The following is a 22179-nucleotide window of genomic DNA, read 5'->3' as shown; positions in this document are numbered from 1 at the left end:
TATCAATAATTAAAGCTTATGTGTTTTGACTTTGTAATTCATCATTTAAAATTTTGCCTTTAGAGTGGTCTTTTAAAGCCTTGCAAGCTATTATTAACGATACCAATGGAGGGGTGCCTGGGTGGCTCAGTTGGTTAAGTATCTGTTGTTTTTGGCTCAGCTCATGATCTTGCAGTTCATGGGTTTCAGCCCCACATCAGGCTCTGAGCGGACAGTGCAGAGCCTGCTTGGGATTCCCTCTCGCCTTCTCTCCCTGCCTCTCTCCCACTTCTCCCCACCCACCCCCTGCAAAAAAACAAACAAACAAACAAACAAAAAAAAAAACTTAGAAAAAAAAAAGCATGATGCTTCTTTAAAAAAAATAAAATAGGGGCGCCTGGGTGGCGCAGTCGGTTAAGCGTCCGACTTCAGCCAGGTCACGATCTCGCGGTGCGTGAGTTCGAGCCCCGCGTCAGGCTCTGGGCTGATGGCTCAGAGCCTGGAGCCTGTTTCCGATTCTGTGTCTCCCTCTCTCTCTGCCCCTCCCCCATTCATGCTCTGTCTCTCTCTGTCCCAAAAATAAATAAACGTTGAAAAAAAATAAATAAAATAAAATAATAGCAATGGACAAAGGATTTGAGGGCTTTTGCTGCATTGGACATTAACATCCCTAGAGTCCTCTCTTCCTAATGTTTCAGCGTAAATTCATTACTGAGTCACACCAAGGTTGCTTTTAACAAATACATACAGTTGACCCAATGAACAATGCTGGGGTTAGGGGCACTGACCCCCACATGCAATCAAAATCCAAGTATAACTTTTGACTCTCCAAAAACTTGACCACTAATAGCCTACTGTTGACCAGGAGGTTTACTGGCAACATAAACAGCTGGTTATCACATGTTTTGTATGTTGTATGTATTACATGCCATATTCTTACAGGAAAGTAAACCAGAGGAAAGAAAATATTAAGTAAATCATAAAGAAGAGAAGATATGTTTCTAGCACCAAACTGCATCAAACAACAACAACAACAACAACAACAACCACATGTGTATGGGGCCACACAGCACAAACCCGTGTTGTTCTAGGATCAGCTCTACGCACCATACGGGTAGATTTCAACCACTTTGTTAAGCCCTGAACAGCCCAGAAAGCCTTGTGAGCTCCTTGTGAGATCCAAGCAGCTGGGATTATAAATCACAGCATCACACCCTCCTGCTGAGACCGCTGACTTTGAGCCAGCCTCCGGAGACCCTGAAGCTTTGCTAACTAAGAGAACTAAACCCAGAGAGGGTTTAGTTATTGTTAGATTTCATTTACCTAAAAATCAGTAATTCTCTGGGCCCTGCCTGGAGGTGATATTCAACCAATACCCCCCACAGCCTCTCTCCATGAATCACAAAGACAAACTCTCCCTAAAAATTCTTCCCCGGCTCTGCTAAATAAATGGCAATGTGCAGTCCACCCTGAGTCTCAACCACGATGTTGCAACTAGAAACAAAATGTATGAACCTGGCCTTGGGATGGCTGTAGTACTTTAGTAAAGCCCAACGTTTAGAAAGTTTTAAAAACCCTTTTTCTATCAATGTCTGCAAACAGTGCTTTTGTACAATAAAGAAGGAGCACTTAAATCTTTTGTCCCTTCCTTCCAAACGCTTTACAGAACCAAAAGGAAAATAATGGCTTGTAAATAGCATGCCAGTTGCAGAGAAGTATTGTTCAACGCCTTGCAAACATGCATTCCTGAGGCATTGCCTGCATCAGGATATTTTTCACGCCATTCTCTCATATGTAATGCAGCAACAATGCTCAGTCTTTGACATGCTATTAAAGAAATTCTGAACAGATAAAGTCTGAAGTAGAGTATGGTCTTCATATATAATATCTAAATTATCTGAATCCGTTAATTTTGTAGAAGACAGCACAATATTTACAAAATATAAAAATGAGCATTTACAGATCTGGCTCCAAAACCTCATGCTCTGCCACTTGTGAGGGGGCAACTTCGGACAGGTTCCTTCACACAACCTTGACCATGGGCCCAGCTCCTCCTCTATCCAGTGGGAGTACCACTGGCCACACAAGGTTGCTATGAGAAGTGACTCTGTACTCACACAATGCCAGGCATCTAGAAAGCGTTCACTCTCTCCGGTCCTTAATGTGTTAAAATACTATAACCAAGATTAGTGTACCTTTCACCCGAACAGAACCAGAGAAACATAAAGCATAGCCCTACTTTCTTTAAAGCCCCCTGTAGTCAGGGGACAGCTATACCAATGATTCATGAGCAAGGAGAAAAGATTATGATTTTCTTGCTCCTCCTACACACCCAACACCCCCCTCCCCCGGCTCTCTTTCACACACACACACACACACACACACACACACACACACACACACGCTGCTAAAAAGGCTGTGGGCGAGGAATTGTAAAATCAAGCAATACATTTCACTCGAGTATTTACCGAATTAATTCACAGCCACTTTGGCAGAAATTCTAATCAGCAAAGTAGATGGTGTGCTGACTTAGTTTGTTCTGGGCTCCGGGGTGCACCTAGAGTTTCTCTCTCTTGCATTCCGTCAAAGGAAGACGGACATGAAGAAGGAAGGAGGAGCCGGTAATCACAGAGCTGGAGAAAGAAGGTTCCAGGCAGAGGGAACCACAGGATGAAGGGCCCTGAGGTGGGAAGGAGCTTACCAGGTGCAAGAGGCAGCCTTAGTTATGGCCCCCAGGAGGAGGAGAGACCCAGGAGGAGGAAGCCTGCCACGAGGAGCTGGAAAGCCAGCAGAGGGCTTCAAAGGGGGAAGGACTCCCCCAGATGTATGGTCTTCAAAGGCCACCATGACTGCTGTGACAACAGCATTAGGGCAGCAGTGGGGGACTGGGGCAGAGCCCATCCGATCATCGAGGGGACAGGAGTCCAGAGACAGAAGGCGGGGCCGTGCACTAGACCAGCAGCGGCAGTCAAGGTGAGGAGCGGTCAGACTCGAGACACACGTGGAAGGTTAAGGAGAAAGCTGAGATCCCAAGTGTGCTTTCAAAAAGTTTTGGCTAAAATAATAAGCATTTACTTTTTTACTGTCAGTACTATGGATGCAAGCAAGAAGATTGTTTTTCTGGACTCCAAGAGTCATCTCTTACACTGGCCGATTCAATAACGAAAGTATCAGAGCCCTAATCAGTGGTTTAAATATGACAAGGCTGATAAGGAACCTCAGATTCCAATTACATATGACGACGCTCCATCGAATGGATCCAATTTCCCACATGAAACAGGCAAACTGCCTCAAGGTTAAGGGTTTGGTGACAATAACCCAATTGACTTAAAACAGACCCTCAGAGCTGACCTTCCTGCCACTATACTACTCAATTTGATAAAAGGAACAGAATGAGGTAGAAATCGGACAATGGCACCTGCCTATTTCTATTCCTCAGGCCTTTCAAGCCCTCTGACTTCTAAACCAGCACCAGACTTCTCTCTCTCTCTTCTTTTTAGGACAAGGGCCGCTTTGTGCTTTGTTTTCTCACATCTCTTGCATCAAAGGCTCAAAGTTTTCCCTTATCTCAAGGTTCCTACGATTTTTAAGAGTCATGCTTCTGGCTCCAGTTGGTATCTTAATGAAAGCTGACTTAGATAATTAGGGGTTTATCTCTTCCTTTATTTGTCGCAGGCCACGTTGACAGATCAAGCCATAGAAGAAAAGGAAGGAATCAAGGAGCTCACCTCGGTTTGGGCTCCCACGGCTGGGAGGAGGTGGTGAGCGCATGTGCTCGACGCAAATGAGAAGCTGACAATTTTTGCCCAAAACGAACATGGAAAAGGTCTGACTCTTGACATTTCCACATCACGCTTCCTTCAAAAGCCAACCCTGGGGGTGGGGGTTCATCTGCTTGGTTCAGGTGGTAAAGTTCAACACAACCACTGAAAGGATTGGCCAGCTCAAGATCAGACCCGATGATGGAAATCCATCGACCAAATCATCATTCCACAGCCTCTAAACTTAAGTCATTAGAAAACCCACAGCAAAGACATCAGTGATGGAAAACCAGCATTTCTGCCAATACAAAAATACTGAGATACAGAAAAATAACCAGCCACTCATTCCCCAGGCGCCATTTCAAGACGGAAGCCCCACAAATCCTCGTTTTTTTCACCTAGACACCAATTTTCACCCCGGGACGTGGAAGCAATGCCTCAGAAAGAGAAGGAAGGAGAGAGATGAAGAGAGAACCCGCGTCACTCAGAGCAAGGGATTCTCAGCAGGTAGAGGGTGCTCTTCTGCGGACGTCCAGAGGTGAGCCGACCCCTCCTACCCCCGTGCATCAAGTTTTCCAGCTTAGCTCTTTCCAGGTCCCAGACAAGAGGAAATGCAGACTGCTTCCTGATGCGTGTGCCCCAGGTAAACTCAGGGCTTGGGGGGCCTCTCAAAGACTGAGATGCTGCTCCTTCGTCTACCCGGAGAATTCTGAGTGCGCAGTCCGGGTCTGGAGCTCCCACAGGAGCCTGGAGCCTGGACACCCTTGGGTCCACACCACCCCTCAAATCCCTTCTTCCTGCTGCAGAAGAATCCCACTGGCTTGGTCACAGCTCACCAGGCCTGGGCCTTAGCCTTTCCCCATTTCATTGTCCTCTCTGCTTAGAAAACCTCAGTGGGGAGCTTCCCGTCCCTTTCTAGTTTCAGAGGGTCCCGGGCACAGACCCCTCATCACCTCCTACAGCTGCATCTTCCTCTCGGGGTTGCCTTTCTCTCCCTTTCAGCCTCCCGACACGCTGCTCTTTCCAAAATCCTTAGGTTCCTGGGGTGCCTGGGTGGCTCAGTCCACTGCCCCTCCTCTACTCGTGCTCTGTCTCTTTCTCTCAAAAATAAATATGAAAACTAGAATAATAAAATTTAAAAAACAAAATCCTTAGGTTCCTACTGCCTTCCTTGTTAGCTAACCGGCTCCGCCTACCTGCACACGCATTTTGGCTTCCTAGGGTCAGACTTGCGGCCCTAATCTGCAGGGCAAGCTACGAGGCCGTACATTATCCAGGAAAGAGGTGAAAAACCCAAAAAACAAAAAGATTGTGTCTGTCTACACGTACAAGGAGATGCAACTCAAATGACACTGTATATTCCACTTAGAATTACAAGCACTGGGCACATGTCCTCTTGTCCCCTCAAGAACGGCCCCGCTTCTTGCAAACAACCCCCCTGGTGGGCAGCCTCTCAGGCACCAAACCACCCACGTGGGGGCATAAGACTTGGGAATTCTTTTTTTAAAAAAATTTTTTTTTTTCAACGTTTATTTATTTTGGGACAGAGAGAGACAGAGCATGAACTGGGGAGGGGCAGAGAGAGAGGGAGACACAGAATCGGAAACAGGCTCCAGGCTCTGAGCCATCAGCCCAGAGCCTGACGCGGGGCTCGAACTCCCGGACCGCGAGATCGTGACCTGGCTGAAGTCGGCCGCTTAACCGACTGAGCCGCCCAGGCGCCCCAAGCCCTGAGCTTTAGAAGAGATGGTTACATTTGGAGAGGTTGGAGAAAACCAGTTTTCAGGAGATTATGAATATAACACAACATAGTATAGCATTGTATGATATGATACGATATAATATAAATAATATAATGTAATATAATAAATATGATGTAATATGGTGTAATATAATACAATATATATTTCTTTTTTTTATTTTTATTTTTTTAATTTTTTTTTCAACGTTTTTATTTATTTTTGGGACAGAGAGAGACAGAGCATGAACGGGGGAGGGGCAGAGAGAGAGGGAGACACAGAATCGGAAACAGGCTCCAGGCTCTGAGCCATCAGCCCAGAGCCTGACGCGGGGCTCGAACTCACGGACCGCGAGATCGTGACCTGGCTGAAGGCGGACGCTTAACCGACTGCGCCACCCAGGCGCCCCTACAATATATATTTCAAGCACAGATTGGGAAATGCACAGCATAAAGCCAGGAGAGTGAACACAGGGCGGAAAGTGTGTTATTCGAGAAAGCCCATCTGAGCAGACTGGTTTCTGAGGTTCAGCACCTTTTCCACTTCACAGGCACTAAGGGGTTTCCTTGAAGAGTGACAGTAACGCATCCTTTGGCACAAAGCGGCAACATTTCAGGGTTTCTTCAGCAGACTTCGCTAGGAATGATGCTATATTTAAAAAACTAAAACTAAAACTAAAAGCCACAGGCACAGTACTCAAACATTTTATTTGTCATTTCTTCTCCAGAGCCCCCAACGTGAGCTTGCATTCTTTTTTATCCGTAGACTCTGTCAGCAACAGAGAGGGGGATGGGGTATCGGCCCCATTTCACGGATGTCGTAACTGAGCCTCCAAGGGCACCGCGTGGACCCGCAATGCCACACGCCCAGGAACCCAGGACAGCTTTGCACTGAGCCAGTGCTGTGGTCCACTAGCTTTCTAAAGGTGGAATTTGTCGAACTTGGTACTGTTCCCAACAGCGGAGCTGGGCTGGCTGGCGATGACCCGCGCAGGTTCTCCCCGCTTTTTCTTGGGAGCAGTAGGTCAGTTCATCAGGCACCCCCTCAGTCCAATGCCACCCAGCTCTCTGGTCCATGTACGATATGCTGGTCACAGACAGGGACCCACAGTCACACGGTCTTCCAGTAAGGAGAAAGAACGCTCCTCTGGTCCACCGAGGTCACGTGAAGGGCCAGGGCTCAGGGCCTACATGAGGGAGGGAGAAAGTGGCCAGAAGAACACTGCTGGCTACAGCCTCCGCTCAGCCCCCTGCCCGCTGCCCTGTGCATGGGAGCAGGTGGCTGGTGACCACAGGGCCCTGGCTCGACCTCGCCGTGACTCTGGAGTCTGGGGGCAGCCCCAGGACCGTGCAGTTAGACTGGGTGCTAAGAGCTACCCCCCAGAGAGGGGTGGGCGCCAATACACCCTTGTCTCATCTGTCACTAGATCAACTGGACGTGACGGACATCAGGAACAAACACCTCTCCACTTCTCAAGCCCTGCTTTCCCTCATCCTCATAGACAGCACCTCCAGGTACCATCTGCCACCAAGGTACGCCTTGTCCTTTCTTACCTGGAGCCCTTTCCCACTGACTCCACTTCTGTCTAGCATCAGATACCATCAACAGCAAAAATCCTGGGGGAACACTGCCGGAAGCTTCCAGCCAGGTCTGACGGCCCTCCTCCTGCCCCTTCCCCTTCCCCTTCCCTCTGCTTCAGGTCACGTATCTCCAGTCTGGTGACTAAAGATATTCCCTATAGGTATCAAAACACCTAAGAGCTGTCCCAGGAGCAGGCTCGCCTCCCACGACACCCCAGTGAGGGCAGGAGACACGAGCTGAGCTGTTCAAGACCAGTCCAGAGGCCAGCCAAGCACCCCAGTGCTCCCCAGGTTCCTCGCCTCCCCGATGTGGCTCTAGGTCCGTGCAGACAGTCCCAGAGGCCGTGGCACTCAGCTCCCCCAGCAGCTGCAGCCCCGGGTCAGAGAGGGAGCCCGAGGCAGCCCCAGGTGTAGGTCCCCTGCTGTACATCAAAGAAAGTGATTCTTTTTTTTTTCATTTTTTTTTAATGTTTATTTTATTTTTGACAGAGAGAGAGAGAGCGCGCGCACAAGCGGGGGAGGGGCAAAGAGAGAGGGGGACACAGAATCCAAAGTAGGCTCCAGGCTCGGAGCTGGCAGCACAGAGCCCGACGTGGGGCTTGAACTCACAGACCGCGAGATCATGACCTGAGCCGAAGTCGGACGCTCAACGACTGAGCCACCCAGGTGCCCCTCAAAGAAAGTGATTCTAAAGGCCACCAACTCTATTGCTCTAGGTTGTTCTGGGGTTTTTCTCAGTTTTGTTTGTTTGTTTGTTTTTGTGGGGGAGAGGGGTCCTTTTTTCCAAAGCCATCTTGATAATCACTGCTGGAAGAACCCTACCTGTCAGTCATAGGACACATACATTCTCTCGTCTTTAAGTTACTGCACATGGTTTTTGTGCCTTCTACCCAAGGTACCCGGCTAAGTCCACAGGCAGAGCCCTTCTGAGGAAGGAACGTTCTGGGTGCACCTCCGCCCAGGGACAGCCCCTCAGACCCTGTGTTCCTGGTCATAAGACTTTCCGCTTAGACTTAGAGACTTTGCCAGTCACTGGTTTAGGAGGAAGCGAAACTCGATGCCGACTAGACTCGGGCGGTAGTGCCCCGGGGGCCGGGCTGGCATTACGCTCCCGCCCCGCTGCCTCACACACACTCTGCCCTCCAGCCCCTCCTCCTCCTTCCCCAAGAGCAGAGTCCCTCGGACACTGATGCTGTGATGGCCTCTTCCCCCCAGCCCTGCCCTTCAGTGTCTTGGGGCCACTCTTTCTCCCCTCGAGCATTAAGGGAAATGAACACAGTCACAGGACCCACTTCCGAACGAGGCTGGGCCAGGAAATCCCACGCACGACCTACAAGTCTACAGATGTTTTCCCTAAAGCCAGGCCAGCCTCTCCGCCTTCTTCCTGGAAAATACTCACAGGGCACGCCAGGCATGTCCCTCCAAAGTAGAACAATTAGCCACCAGCAACTTCCACCAGGGCCCTGGTGAATGGCAAAGAGGAGTAACTCTCAGAAGCTGGAGCCCCTTTGATCAGACTGTTCCTGAAGGTCCAGAGACCCAGATCTGATCCCCATTAAAGATGGTGCTTACACGGGAGAGCTCCAGGAGACAGGGCGAGCCGCCACACACAGGGTGGCAAGGCTCACTGTGACACTCTCTTCCACTGGACTTTCTCCCCCAGCCCAGAGAGCAGCCCTAGCTTTAACAAGTGTCAAGCTTCAACCTCGACAAATGCTGTATCTGCAGCCACTGCTCACTCAGGATGAGCAGAGTAAATAAACAGCCACCTTTCTTGGAAACTTATCTTTAGAACCTCCCTGAGGAGAGGGGAGGAATCAGAAAACCAAAAAAAGAAAAATGACAGTTTAGAGCAAAGACGCACGCTAACTGTGGGCTCTGTGCTGACAGCTCTGAGCCTGGAGCCTGCTTCAGATTCTGTGTCTCCCCCTCTCTGTGCCCCTCCCTCCCTCACGCTCTCTCTCCCTCTCAAAAATAAACAAACATTAAAAATAATAATAATAAAAATAAATGTATATTTTTTTTAGCAAATTGGAAGTTAATGGGAAGAGATTAAAAATTTTGACTACCTGAGTCATGCTCAATAAAGACCAGCAGGCCCTGGATGGCTCAGTCAGGTAAGCGTCCGACTCTTAATTTCAGCTCAGGTCATGATCTCACAGTTGGGGAGATTGAGCCCCGAGTCAGGCACCATCTCTCTCTCTCTCTGCCCCTCCCCGGCAGGTGCACACACTGGCACTCAAGCTCTCTATCAAAAAGAAAAAAAAAAAAAAAAAGACCAGCAAGAAAGGCCTGAGTGGTGTTTCACCAATGATGTGCTTGTGGAATTTGAAACAAGGTTGCATTAAGAATAAGCCCCCTGTGACTTCACAGGCCCTGATGGCTCAGCTATAAAGTTCTCAGACTCCGAGTCTCCACAAACACCCTGGAGTAAGTGAAGCCCAGATGCCCACGGCAAACTGGACCCAACAGTTGGCCTGAGTCGTCAGCGTCAGCTGCACAGGGACACAGAGCAAACTGAGGATGGGGCCTCCGCACCTCTGCCCCTACTCCTGCCCCCCCTACTCCTGCCCCCAGCTCCCACCTCTACCTCCCTACCCCCAGCCCCTACCCCCAGCTCCCACCCCTACCCCTACCCCCACCCCTGCCCCCACCCCCAGCTCCCACCCCTACCCTGCCCCCACCCCTGCCCCCATCCCCAGCTCCCACCTCTACCTCCTTACCCCCAGCCCCCACCCCCAGCTCCCACCCCTACCCCTACCCCCCACCCCTGCCCCCACCCCCAGCTCCCACCCCTACCCCTGCCCCCACCCCTGCCCCCACCCCCAGCTCCCACCCCTACCCCTACCCCCCACCCCTGCCCCCACCTCCAGCTCCCAATGCTCTGCCCAGAGCCAGAGGCTCCTGCTGCTTCCATTTAAGGACAAAGCAGAGTAAACCATGGAAGCGGCCAACCCAGAAACAACCGTTCTAAGTAAGGAGCGCTGGCAGGTGCAAAAAGAGCTCTGAGAAGCCCACCGCCCCAAAGGGTTCTTTACTTCACAGTGGCGGGGCCGGGGGTGGGGGCATGCACCTTCCTGGCCCCAGCAGCTGCTCTCCTTTGCAAGGGCGAAGAAGGCAGAAGCAAAGGTAATGCGCTGCTGTCCCCCCAGTCTCCTTGTAAGCCTTTGCAGCTCGGGCGGCAGCCGCCCTGTCCCCCTCCCCCCTCCAGGAGGAGCAGCGTCCTCAGGTGGATGGAGAGGAAGGCAGGCAAGAGACACCAGCTAAGCGACAGCCAAAAGACACGGCAGAACGGAGAGGGCTGAGTGCACAGTCCTCTAAGAAGAGCAAACCATCCAGGAGGAGAGAGGGGGAGACAGCAGGGCCATGACCTGTCACTGGGTGACCTGCCATCCGCTACAGCCTGCAGTGCACTTGCTTGGGATGCTCTGGGCAAGGGCATCGAGGCAGAGTCATGTAGGGGCGACATCCTCGTGGCAGTGGGTCCCGTCCTCACGTGGGGCCCGCAGAACCTTAACACCCGAGGTCGAGCCAAGCCTCTCCTGCCCCTCCAAGTCCCCGGCTGCAGGGCCCCTCAGCACAGCTCAGTGTGGAGCAGATGTGCCTAGGATTGTTTCTGCCAGTAAGACTATCCATTTCTTCATGCATTTATTCATTCAACAAGCTGTTTACTGAGTGCGTACTACGTGCTCAGCACTGTGCTAGATACTGGGGACAAGCACAATAAATACAACGCCCTCAGGTTGCTTCCACAAGCCCTCCATCGGGCTCTGTGCTGACAGCTCGGAGCCTAGAACCTGCTTCAGATTCTGTGTCTCCCTCTCTCTCTGCCCCTCCCCCACTCACACCCTGCCTCTCTTTCAAAAATAAACGTTAAAAAAAAGTTTTTAAATAAAAACAAGAGACAAATCAATAATTATATATTTTGCAGAGCATTATGAAGAACTCATACAACAGAATGATATAGAGCTGCGGTGTTCAATACAATCAATCGCCTCTTGCCATGCGTGACTATTTTAATTGAAATCCAAAATTCAATTTCTTGGGGCCCCTGGGTGGCTCAGGCGGTTGAATGTCCGACTTCGGCTCACGTCGTGATCTCACAGCTTGTGAGTTCGAGCCCCGCGTCGGGCTCTGTGCTGACAGCTCATAGAGCCTGCTTCGGATTCTGTGTCTCCCTGTCTCTCTACCCTACCCCACTGGTGCTCTGTCTCTCTCTTTGAAGCCTGAAGAGCAGAGCCCAACCTCGCTGCTGGGGACACCAGGGGCCTTCCCAGATCCATTAAGCACGCCCTCTCCAAGCCTATCTAGGTCCAAGATGCAGAGAACGGAACGCAGTGGGGGCCCGATTAGCTGGACTATGTCCAGGGAGACGCGGTATAAGGAAAGGAGCCAGCAAGGACTTTGGAAAAAGTGTGGCAGTGGGAACATAGCCTTCCTCTCTGCACAGCCCAGGGCATTTTCTGTCTCAAAAATAAATAAAGGGGCGCCTGGGTGGCGCAGTCGGTTAAGCGTCCGCCTTCAGCCAGGTCACGATCTCGCGGTCCGTGAGTTCGAGCCCCGCGTCGGGCTCTGGGCTGATGGCTCAGAGCCTGGAGCCTGTTTCCGATTCTGTGTCTCCCTCTCTCTGCCCCTCCCCCATTCATGCTCTGTCTCTCTCTGTCCCAAAAATAAATACACGTTGAAAAAAAAAAATAAAAATAAATAAATAAACATTAAAAATAGATAGATAGATAGATAGATAGATAGATAGATAACATTCAATTTCTTGGGGGTGCCTGGGTGGGGCAGTCGGTTAATTATCTGACTTCTGATTTCAGCTCGGGTTATGATCTCACAGTTCGTGAGATCAGGCCGCACGTCGAGCTCTGTGCTGACAGCACGGAGCCTGCTTGGGTTTCTCTCTCTCTCTCCCTCTCTCTGCCCCTCCTCCCCAAAATAAATAAATAAGCTTAAACAACAATAGATTCAAAATAAAATAAAATGCAATTGCTTGCATGCACTATCCACACTTCAAGTGCTCAACAGCCACAGGGGCTAGGTGGCTATCATACTGGGAAGTGCAGATGACAGAACTTTCCACCATCCCAGAAGGTTCTATCGGACAGCACTGGAGAGTAACGGCAGGAAAAGCTGTCAAGATTTGAAGCTGGAGATGGTGTCCGCCAGGCTGGCACGGTGCGGAATGCCTTCTGGACGACCCATAGCACGTGCAAAGGCTCTGAGGCACTTGAGCACTGCACGTTCAAAGAGCTGACAGGTGACCAGTGTGGCCGGAGAACAGCTGGCAAGGGGAGGCGGGAGGCCAGACCCGCAGGCCCCCACAGGGAAGGTGGGACTTCAGGCGGAAACCAGTGGGAAGCAGACAGGGGGAAGGGCCCTGATCAGTCTGTTTAAGGAAGAAGGAAGGAGCGGGAAGAGGAGGAAACCAGACTTTCTGGGTACAGCAGCTGGCTGGATGGGGTGCCACGTGCTGATATGGGGAGCTGGGCTGGGACTGGGTTGGTTTGTATATAGATTTTTTTGTGTTTGAGAGGAGGAAGGCCATCGGTTCAGTTTGGGACACATTAAGCCTGGGTCCTCCATCAGAAACCTGAGAGATACGAAGTGAGCAGCTGGGCAAGCAGGGTGCTCAGAGAAAGGAGAAGGGCATCAGCCAGGGGGTTCTCAGTACGTGACAGTATTTAAGCCCATGCGACAGCTTGCAGAGAGCACAGAGAGACAAAGCATGCGGCCCAGGCCAAAGACCTGAGGACCCCTGTGCTCATAAACAGTCGTGAAGGTAGGGGGCACGGATCCCAGCGCTGTCCTGGCCAGCTGTGTGACCAGGGGGTCGGCCCGCTACAACCCACCGCCTGTTTTTGTAAGTAAAGCTTTACTGGAACACCGGTTTTCCTAATTGTCTAGGACTGCTTTCACACTTGAACAGCAGAGCTGAGTTCTTGCAACAAAGACCATATGGTCTGCAAAGTCTAAAATACTTACTACCCAGCCCTTTATGGAAAATGTTTGCTGAGCCCTTGCTGTAAGCCATCCAGAGGCCTCAGTTTCCTCACCTCTAAAACGGGGCTGGAAGTGCCTGCCTCATAGGATTAATGGATGCCATATTTCCACAATGGAAAACATCCAGAACACAGAAGTTTCTGCTAAATCGAGTCTACTCAGGGCCGCAGAACTTTGCACTCTTGGCTTTCACGCTGCAAAATCCAGATACGTTTCCATGTCTGGCGACACAAACAGCACACAACTGCTCTCCAGAAACAACGGCTAAAGGGAATCTGTAAATATAAACGGAACCAGGGTTCATCTGAGCCACTGCTTCCAACGCGGGATGGGTGTGTATGAGCAGTTCTGACTATGCCAGCTTTTTGTGGCCAACCGGTCCTCCCCAGACTCCTTCCTGTCCAATCTGAAACACAAGCATTAGTCCATGAACAATTGGTTTTCACGGAGCCACTGTTTCCAATGCCTAAGTCCTCGTCATCAATCTTAAGGGGGAAAGGATGGAATTATTCAATATCCTTTGGTCACCCAGGAACGCTGGGCAATCCATCTGGCAAGAACAGCCAATCATGTCAGGCTAAAGTAGGTCCTAGGCAACCAAAGATACAGCCACAGAAAATACAGGCCACAGATGGTGGAAAGAAACAGGGGGATGGGGGCAGAGGGCCTATGGGGAGAGAGTGGCCCGGACTCCACCGACCCAGATGTAACACGTACCCATACTCACCCAATAAGTAAGCCAGCCATGTCTGCTCACCCTGTAACGACTGGGCGCTCCATCCCACTGCCCCAGCAGAAAGGGATGGCATGAGTCCCTGGACAACTGGCAGCTCCCTGGAGGGCCCTGGAAGGTTCCTGCCTTCAGCTCACCTTAGCGAAAGCCTGCAAGTAAGTCCCACAGAGAAAGCAGTAAAGGACCGCAGGGGCCATGCTGGAGATACCGAGGAATGATGGCGGAGGAAAAGCGCTTGCTTTCGCCCTCAATGTTTGTGTCCCCCCAAAATCTGTATGTTGAAACTCTAACCCCCGGGGCGGTGATATCTGGAGGTAGGGCCTTTGGGAAGTAATTAGGCCATGAGGGTGGAGCCCTCGTGAATGGCATCAGTGCCCTTAAAAGAAGACACAAGGGCAACTGGGTGGCTTAGTCGGTTAAGCGTTTGACTCTTGATTTTGGCTCAGGTCGTGATCTCGTGGTTCATGAGTTCGAGCCCCGCATCAGGCTCTGCACTGACAGAGTGGAGCCTGCTTGGGCTTCTCTCTCTCCCTCTCTCTCTACGCTGCCCCTGCTCGTGTGTGCTTTCTCTCGCTCTCTCTCTCTCTCTCTCTCTCTCTAACATAAATAAACGTTTTAAAAAAAATGAAGACACATCTCTCTCTCTTTCCTCCTTCCCACCCCCATACTCCCTTCTCCGTCCTCCTCCCTCTCTCTCTCTCTCTCTCTCTCTTCCCCCCCCCCCCCAAAAAAAAGGATCAAATCTCTGCTTTCTCTTCTATGGCCAGGGATGCATGGAGAAGACAACCATCTCTAAACCTGGAAGTGGGTCCTCACCAGACCCCAAATCTGCCAGCACCCTGATGTGGGACTTGCAGCCTCCAGAACTGTCTGGAGACAAATGTCTGTTGCTTAAGCTCCCCGATCTGTGGTATTTTGTCATAGCAACCTGAATCAAGACAGCACCCAAGAGGTTCCCTCGGGACTCAGGCAACTCCCACTGTACAGCTAACTTTGGAGCTCATTCCATTTTAGGGGGCACAAAACTCAACTGATTCTGTCCAACGATAACATCCAAAGTGCAATCAGCTTCCTGGAACCGAGAAGCTGTCTGCAGCCCACATCAGGGATGCGGTCGCGTGAGGCAATGACTTAGCCAAGGGTCACCTCGAGAAACAAGGCTTTGAAAGAGATCCGGTGAGGCCTCCAGTCAGATAGATGCCTACCAGCAGCCCCAGCAGCCCTTTCTGGCCTTCTGAGCTACTGAAACGCCGGCAAACTTCAGGCACACAGTGTACCCACTTTGGCCACGGGCGGGTGCTTTCGTCTTCTGAGTCTTTACAGACAGGGTACCTCACCTGGAGAAATCCTCGAGGCAGGCGGGGCAGAACCAGAGTCTCTGGCCTCGGCCACTCTCTCAACTATCAGTCTTGTCCCACCTGCTTGTCAAATCCCGGCCCAAGCCCATCAGCTTTCCCCCAGGGTGCTCCCAATCCAGTTCTCTCCTCCCGGCAGATGCCACGTCCTTCTCTTGGTGGGAGCAGAAAACCTCCATGGTGAATATGCCATCATCCTGCCCCTCTCCACCCAGCCTGGCCTTTCTACTTTGCTCTACGGGGGCATGGGTCCCCCTAGCTGATCGGGAGCCCCCGGAACGGGGTGGGGGTGGGAGCTCCAATTAAACATAAGATAAAGGACTTCGTGCCGCTTCGTTCAGCAGCAGCAGGGCCACAAGGGGCCGCCGCCGCCGCGGGAGGAAGGCACAGGCAGGAACAAGCAAGTCTGATCAATAGCCGAGACCACACTTAACTGTAGCACTTCCTGTCCTTTCCCTGCACTTCCCAGCGTGGCTGCGCTGGTTAGCGAGTGTTTTCTGCGGCAGATTTCTCCTCTCCCAGCTTCCCCTGTTCTGTTTGGAAACAGTGGCCGCTGTTGCTACCGGAACTTCTTTCCCACACAGGAAAGAAGCAGCCAGAGAAGTGGCCAGACTTCCTCACCGACCAGGATGGAGACACTGAGCTAGCTCAGGGCTTCTCAAACTTTCTCGTCGACAGCTCAGCGGGCATCTCGACAGATATCTGGCTCAAATGGAGAGTCTGATTCGGCCAGTCTGGGGAGGGGCCTGGGGCTGTGCATTTGTTAACAAGCCCCTCGGAGAAGGCGATGCAGCAGTTTGGGGACCACCCTAGGAGGAGCAAGGGAAGGGTCGATGCTTGAACCTCCACCCGCCCGCCCCGGCTCCCAACCCCACATGCCCTCCTGCCCCTCCAGGATTTAAGTTTCTACCAGCCAAGAGGGAGACCCAGGACTCTGGATCTTACCCCCTCCCCAACCCCCCACCTGCGTACCCTACCACACTCTGTACAGCGTGAAGCTACCAGGCAGGGCTACAAAAACTGCCCAAAGGCACCCCGCACCTGAAAGCAGAAGGCAAGAAAGAAATCCTGACGCTAAAAAAATTCCTGCATGCATTTCCACCTCATCCTGCCTCCCTCTGTCTTTTGGTTTCACTCTTCCGCGGGGGTGCCCAACTCCGGCCCATCTTTCAGCAGAGAAAAACAAAGGGTTACTCTAGATTCCGGTTGTCATGGACGGTCTTACACAGAAGTCCACCCCAAGTTCACCTCCACCCCAGCAACCCCGACAGCAGCAGCAGCAGCTTCTTCGCCACGGACCATGTGCCGCACTGTCTTGTGCGTGCGTTTTGAGGCGCAGGGAAATACACACCATCGTGCAAGGCTTGTGCCTGTACGGAAGAGGGGCGCTCCCTTAACACACTTCTTAAAACCTCTAGACTGGAAACGAGCAACTCGACAGTAGCAAAATAGCCCCTCGTTATTCAGACAGCAGAGATGGGGTTTTAGAGAAAAATAACTGTTGGGAATGGTACCAGCCCCAACTATGTCCCCTCTCTTCATTTTTAAAAACAAAAAAAGAGTAGGGGGTGGAGGGTGGGATCTGTGAATGAGCATCCGTACTATCCTCAAGATTTCCATTTAGAGGCTGCAGAAGTAGCAGTTCCGGGGAGAGATGCCTCAGGCTGGCGCATAGGAACGAACTCAACCATGCAATATTGATAAGCAGACTTCAGCACAATGTGGCCGATCAGCCTGGAGTTTTACCCAAACGCCACTATCCCCACAGGGCAGAACCAACCTGTAGGGGCCTTATCCAAAAGGCAGCTTCTGCCTAATTGAATCTCCCCAAACTCAGCCCTCAGCCAACAGAATACTGGTCATTTATTAACTCAACGGGGAAAGAGGGCGGGGATGTTGGGGACCGGTGAGCTGAATTTCCAATGGCTGAGGCGCATATTTTCCCAAGCATGCGGTCACATTGTCTTTTCCAAGCCTCTTACGCTCTTTGACAGGCGTGAGTCCTGATACCAATTAGTTAGTGATTAGCACTGATGAACTGATTTCCAGTTCACAGACTTTTAAAAAATAGGTTGAAGTTGTTCTCTTCTGCCTAGGCTGCAGTCTTTTCTGGTGATACGTATTTCCAAGCATCTAACAATACGACACAGGGACAAAAAACAGGGTAGGCGTAGTACAAGGCTCACAGCATTAAAAAAAAAAAAAAAAGTCTCCAGCTTGATGTGCCTCCCGTTGTAAGATGACGCTTTCCCAAGCTACAAGGAGGAAGACAAATGATCAGTGCACACCTGCTCCTAAGTATGGTTCACTGCTAAAGAGACGGGGCCTTAGAAAACCATGAGACTCAGCCTAGCATTACATCACCGCGCTGAGCTAGCTCCTCATTGAAGCCCAGGCGTGGGGACCAGTGAGGAAGCCCCACATGGCACCCTGTCCCTACTACAACACCCAGACCAATCCCTGCTAATCTTTTAATCTACACATCAGTGGCTCTCAGGAAGCAATCACTTTACCTACCGCCCCACCCCCAGATGCCCAGAAAATACTCTTTTCTGAAACACATTCTTCTTTTCGGGAAAGTAGAGCAGGTAAGCCTGGGATGTGGAGGTCCACCTCGGATGCCGGCCTGACCTGCTGAAATGTGCCCGGCAGCCAGATCTACCCAATAAGCCCCATCCTCCAGACATGCCTGGGAAGGAAATGGATACGACCATACAGAAATGGCAATACTAAGGATTCCAGGATAAAGGCCTCTTCTGAGCACATCAGCTCTGTGGTTTGGAGAAAAGATTGGATTCCTGAATCAATGCAGTCAAACCCTGCCTTGACCAATGGACCAGTGACAAGACTTCCTCTGGCTTGACTAATAATAGCAAGCAGCCTTGTCCTCCACAATGCTCACCAGAGTGAGTATACGGATGCTTAAGCTAACAGGACTGAACATCTACCAGCCATGATCCACACCATCTGCCTGGCCAGGCGACTGGCTGCCCCTAAACTGGTCTGTCTCCATGGGCACCAAGCTGCCACACTCAAGGGTTCTTCCCAAGAGGCCCTTGTTGATGCCCGGCTGTTCCGTTGCAGGAAATACCACTGTGCTGGGGGTGCAGAGTTAAGATGCTCATGGCAGGAGCCCCGGAACATGCACTGGGCCGCTGAACAACTGAAATCGAATGCCAGAGGGTCATTTCTGCCGGGTGGGGGGCAGGCGGGGGCAGTCCTAGGGCTGCCAGACGCTCATTCCAGAGGGAGGACTGAATGCTAAAAGGAGCAGCCACCAGGCAAAGCCATGTAAGGCTGCCGAGAACCCTGGGCCAGCCCGGGCTCCAGGCTGCACGGGGATCTGGAGAGGCGACACTAACAAAGCCCAGGCAGCCTCTCCTCCTCCCGGGGTCGGGGGAGGGGGGCCCTCCGGGCGGCCCCGCGGAGCACTTACATTGCCTCGGAAGCCTCCAGGTTCGGGTCGCTGGTTGGGACTGGCTGCAGGGACTGCGACCCTCCCATCCTCGCTGCGCCCTGGCGAGCAGACTAGCCGCGAGCGGGGCCAGCGTCCTGGCGCGATTCCTCCAGCCGGGAGCCGGGACGGACCGGCCGGCGGCCGGGGCTGCTGCACTGCAGATGGGAGCAGCTGCTGGCATCCGTGGCGGTGGCGGCGGCGGCGGCGGCGGGGAGCTGCGGCTTAGGGCCGAAGCCGGAGCCCGGGGAGCGAGCGCCGCGGAAGTGTGCGCGCGAGTGTGGCCGGCGCGCGCCTAAGAGTGTGCGCGAGTGTGGCCGGCGCGCGCGGCTCTGCCCGGGGCGCGCGAGTGTGAGCGTGAGCGCCGGTGTGGTCCGAGTGGAGCTGCTCCTAAACCCCCCGGCAGCCCGGCTTCGGTGTGTGACACGGTGATGTCATCATCGCCGAGCGGCCCCGACGCCTGCATCTTCACAAAGCTCCGGCGCAGGCTCCGGAAACGGGGCCGGGGGAGGGAGCGCGAAGACCCTCCCTCTGCGTGCGCGCCGCCTCCCCCAGCCTCCCCTGCCTCGCCCCGACCGACCGCATTGTGTGGCTTTGAAATGCAAATACACTGCGGGCTGGGGAGCCCGGGGCCCCAAGGAGGGAGGGGCGTGGTGGTCTCCGCCGAGCTGACCGCAGGGAGAAGTAGGGGTATTCTCCACCGCCCCCCCCCACCCCGCCCCCCCGGCTGGCTCATCCCTCCAGAAGGAGGGGAATAGACTTTTCTGGCACCAGCGTGTGTGTGGAGGGAGAGAGGGCAGGTAAACAGGCTGCGGCGGGAAATGTGCAAGATGTGTGCGGTTTTCCAACTGTCCCCTTCTGCCTCCTTCAGGCCGGTGGCCAGGCCCGGAGCCCGATGAGGCTTGTACCAGGCAGATCCCAGGGCCTGGCTCCCTGCTCACAGCCAACCCGGTCCGGCCTCCGATTCGCTCACACAATTGGTAGGGGGTGGGCAAGGTGGAGAGAAAGAAGCCCACGGTCTGCCACAAGGTCTGCAACCCCACCTTTGGCCACCAGGTGAGTTCTCCACGGAGAAGCGCTGAGCAGGTGCTCCCCCTAACCAGAGGCCAGGCAAGCTGACAGGCCCGTGTCAAGCCCTGAAAGCCACAGGGTGACCAGGGAAAGACAGCCTGCCGTGACCTACAACCAAAGGGCCCAACTCTGTGATTCCAAACACACCCCATCACCGCGGCCCCCGCCCTGGCTAGGGCAACAATGCCCAGCTTGCCAGGTCCCCCGCCTGGCTCCAGCTAGCTCAGAAAGGCTCAAGGCTTGGGCTCCGGGACCTTCTCACCAAAAGCTACTAGAGAAGGGTTCCATCTCTCACAGGTTCGAAAGTTTGGGGCACTCCTGGGAGCCTGACCATTTGCCCCGGCTCTACTTTCAATGCAACTGCACTGTGCGCTCCAAACACAGGCTGGCAACCGAATTAAAGCGAGCCCCTGATGATAAGCTGAAAACCCTTCTACACTTTCCCGGCATGTCTTCACCCCATGGCACAGTAAGCTTAAAATGCATCTAAACTGTGGCCAAAAGAAAAATAAAATGAACACAGAACTGCTCAAAGCATTTAGAAATTTTCTCCAATACCCTGAGTGTTTTCTGAAGCTGTGGCAAGGATGTTTGGCCAGGGACTTTTGAGGTTGCCGCTCATAACGTCAGGATAGTTCCAGACTTCGTGGCCGACTGGCTTTCTCCTGTGCCTGCTTAAGATTATTGTCAAACAAAACGCCAGAGAATCAAAACTGTTTCCCAGAACAACATGAAATTTGCAGGAAACCCGGAGAAGGTTTACTTTTGCGTTTCGATGAAGGCAGCTAATGTCAATCTCGCAGGCAGGGTAACTGTCTGGGTGGCCCGATGAGGCTTGCTCTGGAAAGCACGTCCTGGGCAGCCGTCACTCCCTGTCGGTGCAGGGTGTCATCTAGGGGCAAAGATCCCGCAATTTGTTTGCCTCCGGTACCCTGAGGGTTTGTTTCCCGCCAGAAAACAGATCTCTTGGGCCCCATGTACACTTGGGAGTCCAAGCAACCTTACTGCTTGGAGCTGAAAAATTTCATAAGCACTAACCTAGACAAGATTTTGAGGAAAGCGACCCCTTCCCTGGGCACCAAGGGTATGGGCTTTAGCCAAACTCAGCGCTACAAAAATGAAGAACCAGGGGCGCCTGGGTGGCTCAGTCGGTTAAGCGGCTGACTTCGACTCAGGTCATGACCTCACGGTCAGTGAGTTCGAGCCCTGCATCGGGCTCTGTGCTGACAGCTCAGAGCCCGGAACCTGGTTCAGATTCTGTGTCTCCCTCTCTCTGACCCTCCCCCGTTCATGCTCTGTCTCTCTCTGTCTCAAAAATAAATAAACGTTAAAAAAAATTGAAAAAAAAAACCCAAAAAAAACAAAAATGAAGAACCACAGTCAGAACTCATCAGCTTTTTGGTTCAGGACGCGAGAAAGCAGAGAACCATCCAAAGGTCCTCACCCTCAGCAGGTGAGGGTTTGCCACAATAACAGGAGAGGCCTTTGAAATGAGACCAGAATTCAAAGCCGGGCATCTTCTTCATTTGCGGTATAGGCTGCAGCCAACCCCTTAACCATCCTGAGCCCTGCTTTCTCAGCTGGCAGAAGAGGGAAAGTGTGGACTTTGCAAGGTATTGGGAAATTAAAGAAAATTTTATGTATGTGTGTATATATATATATAGGGTCCCAGGACCAGGCCCCTGACTGGTGCCGGGCAGTGTTAACTTTCCTTCTTGACGAGAAGCATCTTCCCCTAAACGAGTGCCCTTAAGGAAATAAGGAGGCGATAAAATGAGATCCTCTTATGTGGAATCCCAACTACTCAAATGTCATGACACAGTGACACTTCACTTAGCAGGCTGCCACCGACTTAGTGATGCCAAAAACGCCACCAAGAACGCGGGGAAAAACAAATACGATGTGGGCACCGGTGAGGTGGATGCCACGGAAGTCCAAACGTCGCGAGTCTGTGTTGTGTGCTTACAGAAGAACTTCTGACATCTTCAAACAAATTTGGTTACCTAGTAATTCAGCGGACAGAAAACGTCAAACCAAAAAAATGCAGGGGAGGGAGAGCGACTCCAGAGGACAAGGGCCGCAAGGGCCTGCTGCTGTTCAGGCGCTCATGCTCCCCTCTCTACCTCTCTCTCTCTCTCTCCCTCTCCTTATTTCAGTTTGGGTCATGATCTCACGGTTCGTGAGTTTGAGCCCCACGTCAGGCTCCGTGCAGGCAATGCAGAACCTGCTTGGGATTCTCTCTCTCCCTCTCTCTCTGCCCCTCCTGCTCGCTCGCTCTCTCTCTCTCTCTCTCAAAAATAAATAAACTTAAAAGAAAAAAGCGAAAAGATACACAAACCATTCAAGCCAGACCAAGGAAACTCAAAACAACAGCAGTCCAGAGCCATCATCCGACCCAGCGTCAATGCTCTGTAGACCCAGCCCCGGGTCGTGGTTTATCACAAGAACTGCATATAACACAGACACCACCCCCTACACCCCACTCCTGCCTCACCCCCCTCCCT

The 22179-nt window shown here is 52.3% G+C and overlaps 1 protein-coding gene across 3 annotated transcripts in view; it reads right to left on the bottom strand.

Annotated features, from left to right (window-relative positions):
* TACC2 (transforming acidic coiled-coil containing protein 2) overlaps positions 1 to 18654 on the bottom strand; it is an 82714-nt gene extending 64060 nt beyond the window's left edge. For all 3 annotated transcript variants that reach the window (XM_047072746.1, XM_047072745.1, XM_047072747.1), the window contains exon 1: positions 18587 to 18654. In XM_047072746.1, the coding sequence (XP_046928702.1) occupies positions 18587 to 18654 (68 nt within the window). The remainder of the gene's footprint in view (positions 1 to 18586) is intronic.
* Positions 18655 to 22179: the final 3525 nt, after the last annotated feature.

Source organism: Lynx rufus, unplaced genomic scaffold, assembly GCF_022079265.1.
Source record: "Lynx rufus isolate CCGP_SWC_20201006 ecotype Redwood Valley unplaced genomic scaffold, mLynRuf1.p SCAF_11, whole genome shotgun sequence".
NCBI lineage: Eukaryota > Metazoa > Chordata > Mammalia > Carnivora > Felidae > Lynx > Lynx rufus.
This window is presented reverse-complemented; position numbering and strand designations above follow the sequence as displayed.